A 6,000-nucleotide genomic window follows, 5' to 3' on the forward strand; every position below is an offset into this window, starting at 1 on the left:
TTTCAGTTCGTTTTTGGCATGCCCCTGAATCCTGCAAACGGGTATACTGATGAAGAGGTTGAATTATCGGAAAACATAATGGCTTATTGGGCGAATTTCGCTAAATCAGGGTAAGGGTCACGTGATAACTTCAAAAATTGGAAAGTGCTAATAAAAATAGGAGTTGCTATGAACATAATAATCGATTATTTGATTTAATTATACAAATACTATATTTGACCATTTTAGGAATCCAAACAAGGGACAGTTAGTACCATATTGGCCACGGCAGACGGCACAGGGACGTCAGTACCTAAGGTTTCCCACCTTTGAATCTGATTCTGGACTACGAAAAGAAGATTGTCAACTGTGGAGTGAATTAATACCACTATTGGAAAGAGACGAGAGATGGTAAGTTTCGTCATGGTAGACATTTCTGTGGTTTTAATGTATCACATTTTGTAAACCTATATGTGTAGATTCACTGAAGACTGAATGCATAACTACATATATATTTCTGTTTTTATTTGCAGTTATCAAGAGACAACCAAATAATCATCTGATTTTTGAAGACGAATAATTATTTCACATTGATATTCAGATTTTAGATTTGTTGTTGTACACGTCACGATATTAGTATTACTCCATATGTTAATTTATTCACATACTTATTTCAAAGAATTGCATGTGTGATTATCATCTACTTCAGATGATTTCAATTACACATTGTTATAATAATAATTCTGACAGTCTTTCAAAAAATAATGACGTCATGTTTCCGTTATCGATGAAAGGCATATATTATGTACACTTTTTCACACTCACTGCATGTATATACTTTAATTAATCTCTTAACATTTCAAACAAGTACCTTGAAATGGTTTAGTTCTGTATATGTGGAGGCTGTTCACGTGTCAAATATAACATCTGTGGCTTGGAAAGGTGTCAAATTCTATGTATGAATGGTTTAGTTCTGTATATGTGGAGGTTGTTCACATGTCAAATATAACATCTGTGGCTTGGAAAGGTGTCAAATTCTATGTATGAATGGTTTAGTTCTGTATATGTGGAGGCTGTTCACGTGTCAAATATAACATCTGTGGCTTGGAAAGGTGTCAAATTCTATGTATGAATGGCTTAGTTCTGTATATGTGGAGGCTGTTCACGTGTCAAATATAACATCTGTGGCTTGGAAAGGTGCCAAATTCTATGTATGAATGGCTTAGTTCTGTATATGTGGAGGCTGTTCACGTGTCAAATATAACACCTGTGGCTTGGAAAGGTGCCAAATTCTATGTATGAATGGCTTAGTTCTGTATATGTGGAGGCTGTTCACGTGTCAAATATAACATCTGTGGCTTGGAAAGGTGTCAAATTCTATGTATGAATGGCTTAGTTCTGTATATGTAGAGGCTGTTCACGTGACAAATATAACATCTGTGGCTTGGAAAGGTGTCAAATTCTATGTATGAATGGTTTAGTTCTGTATATGTGGAGGTTGTTCACGTGTCAAATATAACATCTGTGGCTTGGAAAGGTGTCAAATTCTATGTATGAATGGCTTAGTTCTGTATATGTGGAGGCTGTTCACGTGTCAAATATAACATCTGTGGCTTGGAAAGGTGTCAAATTCTATGTATGAATGGCTTAGTTCTGTATATGTGGAGGCTGTTCACGTGACAAATATAACATCTGTGGCTTGGAAAGGTGCCAAATTCTATGTATGAATGGCTTAGTTCTGTATATGTGGAGGCTGTTCACGTGTCAAATATAACATCTGTGGCTTGGAAAGGTGCCAAATTCTATGTATGAATGGCTTAGTTCTGTATATGTGGAGGCTGTTCACGTGTCAAATATAACATCTGTGGCTTGGAAAGGTGTCAAATTCTATGTATGAATGGCTTAGTTCTGTATATGTAGAGGCTGTTCACGTGTCAAATATAACATCTGTGGCTTGGAAAGGTGTCAAATTCTATGTATGAATGGCTTAGGTCTGTATATGTAGAGGCTGTTCACGTGTCAAATATAACATATGTGGCTTGGAAAGGTGTCAAATTCTATGTATGAATGGCTTAGTTCTGTATATGTGGAGGCTGTTCACGTGTCAAATATAACATCTGTGGCTTGGAAAGGTGTAAAATTCTATGTATGAATGGTTTAGTTCTGTATATGTGGAGGCTGTTCACGTGTCAAATATAACATCTGTGGCTTGGAAAGGTGTAAAATTCTATGTATGAATGGCTTAGTTCTGTATATTTGGAGGCTGTTCACGTGTCAAATATAACATCTGTGGCTTGGAAAGGTGTCAAATTCTATGTATGAATGGCTTAGTTCTGTATATGTGGAGGCTGTTCACGTGTCAAATATAACATCTGTGGCTTGGAAAGGTGTCAAATTCTATGTATGAATGGCTTAGTTCTGTATATGTGGAGGCTGTTCACGTGTCAAATATAACATCTGTGGCTTGGAAAGGTGCCAAATTCTATGTATGAATGGCTTAGTTCTGTATATGTGGAGGCTGTTCACGTGTCAAATATAACATCTGTGGCTTGGAAAGGTGCCAAATTCTATGTATGAATGGCTTAGTTCTGTATATGTGGAGGCTGTTCACGTGTCAAATATAACATCTGTGGCTTGGAAAGGTGCCAAATTCTATGTATGAATGGCTTAGTTCTGTATATGTGGAGGCTGTTTACGTGTCAAATATAACATCTATGGCTTGGAAAGGCGTCAAATTCTATGTATGAATGGTTTAGTTCTGTATATGTGGAGGTTGTTCACGTGTCAAATATAACATCTGTGGCTTGGAAAGGTGTCAAATTCTATGTATGAATGGCTTAGTTCTGTATATGTGGAGGCTGTTCACGTGTCAAATATAACATCTGTGGCTTGGAAAGGTGTCAAATTCTATGTATGAATGGCTTAGTTCTGTATATGTGGAGGCTGTTCACGTGTCAAATATAACATCTGTGGCTTGGAAAGGTGCCAAATTCTATGTATGAATGGCTTAGTTCTGTATATGTGGAGGCTGTTCACGTGTCAAATATAACATCTGTGGCTTGGAAAGGTGCCAAATTCTATGTATGAATGGCTTAGTTCTGTATATGTGGAGGCTGTTCACGTGTCAAATATAACATCTGTGGCTTGGAAAGGTGTCAAATTCTATGTATGAATGGCTTAGTTCTGTATATGTAGAGGCTGTTCACGTGTCAAATATAACATCTGTGGCTTGGAAAGGTGTCAAATTCTATGTATGAATGGCTTAGTTCTGTATATGTGGAGGCTGTTCACGTGTCAAATATAACATCTGTGGCTTGGAAAGGTGTCAAATTCTATGTATGAATGGCTTAGTTCTGTATATGTGGAGGCTGTTCACGTGTCAAATATAACATCTGTGGCTTGGAAAGGTGTCAAATTCTATGTATGAATGGCTTAGTTCTGTATATGTGGAGGCTGTTCACGTGTCAAATATAACATCTGTGGCTTGGAAAGGTGTCAAATTCTATGTATGTATGAATGGCTTAGTTCTGTATATGTGGAGGCTGTTCACGTGTCAAATATAACATCTGTGGCTTGGGAAGGTGCCAAATTCTATGTATGAATGGCTTAGTTCTGTATATGTGGAGGCTGTTCACGTGTCAAATATAACATCTGTGGCTTGGAAAGGTGTAAAATTCTATGTATGAATGGTTTAGTTCTGTATATGTGGAGGCTGTTCACGTGTCAAATATAACGTCTGTGGCTTGGAAAGGTGCCAAATTCTATGTATGAATGGTTTAGTTCTGTATATGTGGAGGCTGTTCACGTGTCAAATATAACATCTGTGGCTTGGAAAGGTGTCAAATTCTATGTATGAATGGCTTAGTTCTGTATATGTGGAGGCTGTTCACGTGTCAAATATAACATCTGTGGCTTGGAAAGGTGCCAAATTCTATGTATGAATGGCTTAGTTCTGTATATGTGGAGGCTGTTCACGTGTCAAATATAACATCTGTGGCTTGGAAAGGTGCCAAATTCTATGTATGAATGGCTTAGTTCTGTATATGTGGAGGCTGTTCACGTGTCAAATATAACATCTGTGGCTTGGAAAGGTGCCAAATTCTATGTATGAATGGCTTAGTTCTGTATATGTGGAGGCTGTTTACGTGTCAAATATAACATCTATGGCTTGGAAAGGCGTCAAATTCTATGTATGAATGGTTTAGTTCTGTATATGTGGAGGCTGTTCACGTGTCAAATATAACATCTGTGGCTTGGAAAGGTGTCAAATTCTATATATGAATGGCTTAGTTCTGTATATGTAGAGGCTGTTCACGTGTCAAATATAACATCTGTGGCTTGGAAAGGTGTCAAATTCTATGTATGGATGGCTTAGTTCTGTATATGTAGAGGCTGTTCACGTGTCAAATATAACATATGTGGCTTGGAAAGGTGTCAAATTCTATGTATGAATGGCTTAGTTCTGTATATGTGGAGGCTGTTCACGTGTCAAATATAACATCTGTGGCTTGGAAAGGTGTAAAATTCTATGTATGAATGGTTTAGTTGTGTATATGAGGAGGCTGTTCACGTGTCAAATATAACATCTGTGGCTTGGAAAGGTGTCAAATTCTATGTATGAATGGCTTAGTTCTGTATATGTGGAGGCTGTTCACGTGTCAAATATAACATCTGTGGCTTGGAAAGGTGTCAAATTCTATGTATGAATGGCTTAGTTCTGTATATGTGGAGGCTGTTCACGTGTCAAATATAACATCTGTGGCTTGGAAAGGTGTAAAATTCTATGTATGAATGGTTTAGTTCTGTATATGTGGAGGCTGTTCACGTGTCAAATATAACGTCTGTGGCTTGGAAAGGTGCCAAATTTTATGTATGAATGGCTTAGTTCTGTATATGTGGAGGCTGTTCACGTGTCAAATATAACATCTGTGGCTTGGAAAGGTGTCAAATTCTATGTATGAATGGCTTAGTTCTGTATATGTGGAGGCTGTTCACGTGTCAAATATAACATCTGTGGCTTGGAAAGGTGTCAAATTCTATGTATGAATGGCTTAGTTCTGTATATGTGGAGGCTGTTCACCTGTCAAATATAACATCTGTGGCTTGGAAAGGTGTCAAATTCTATGTATGAATGGTTTAGTTCTGTACATGTGGAGGCTGTTCACGTGTCAAATATAACATCTGTGGCTTGGAAAGGTGTCAAATTCTATGTATGAATGGCTTAGTTCTGTATATGTGGAGGCTGTTCACGTGTCAAATATAACATCTGTGGCTTGGAAAGGTGCCAAATTCTATGTATGAATGGCTTAGTTCTGTATATGTAGAGGCTGTTCACGTGTCAAATATAATATCTGTGGCTTGGAAAGGTGTCAAATTCTATGTATGAATGGCTTAGTTCTGTATATGTAGAGGCTGTTCACGTGTCAAATATAACATCTGTGGCTTGGAAAGGTGTCAAATTCTATGTATGAATGGCTTAGTTCTGTATATGTGGAGGCTGTTCACGTGTCAAATATAACATATGTGGCTTGGAAAGGTGTCAAATTCTATGTATTTTGTTTAGTTCTGTATATGTGGAGGCTGTTCACGTGTCAAATATAACATCTGTGGCTTGGAAAGGTGTCAAATTCTATGTATGAATGGCTTAGTTCTGTATATGTGGAGGCTGTTCACGTGTCAAATATAACATCTGTGGCTTGGAAAGGTGTCAAATTCTATGTATGAATGGCTTAGTTCTGTATATGTAGAGGCTGTTCACGTGTCAAATATAACATCTGTGGCTTGGAAAGGTGTCAAATTCTATGTATGAATGGCTTAGTTCTGTATATGTGGAGGCTGTTCACGTGTCAAATATAACATCTGTGGCTTGGAAAGGTGTCAAATTCTATGTATGAATGGCTTAGTTCTGTATATGTGGAGGCTGTTCACGTGTCAAATATAACATCTGTGGCTTGGAAAGGTGTCAAATTCTATGTATGAATGGCTTAGTTCTGTATATGTGGAGGCTGTTCACGTGTCAAA

The 6,000-nt window shown here is 37.7% G+C and overlaps 1 protein-coding gene across 1 annotated transcript in view; it reads left to right on the plus strand.

Annotated features, from left to right (window-relative positions):
* The window catches only part of LOC100377611 (acetylcholinesterase-like), a 44,895-nt gene extending 44,361 nt beyond the window's left edge, over positions 1 to 534 (plus strand). Inside the window, exons 4-6 of the mRNA XM_085491006.1 lie at positions 7 to 110; positions 229 to 390; positions 513 to 534. Of these exons, the coding sequence (XP_085347132.1) occupies positions 7 to 110; positions 229 to 390; positions 513 to 534 (288 nt within the window). The remainder of the gene's footprint in view (positions 1 to 6; positions 111 to 228; positions 391 to 512) is intronic.
* Positions 535 to 6,000: the final 5,466 nt, after the last annotated feature.

This window comes from Saccoglossus kowalevskii, chromosome 16 (genome assembly GCF_978046115.1).
Source record: "Saccoglossus kowalevskii chromosome 16, keSacKowa6.1, whole genome shotgun sequence".
Taxonomy (NCBI): Eukaryota; Metazoa; Hemichordata; class Enteropneusta; family Harrimaniidae; genus Saccoglossus; species Saccoglossus kowalevskii.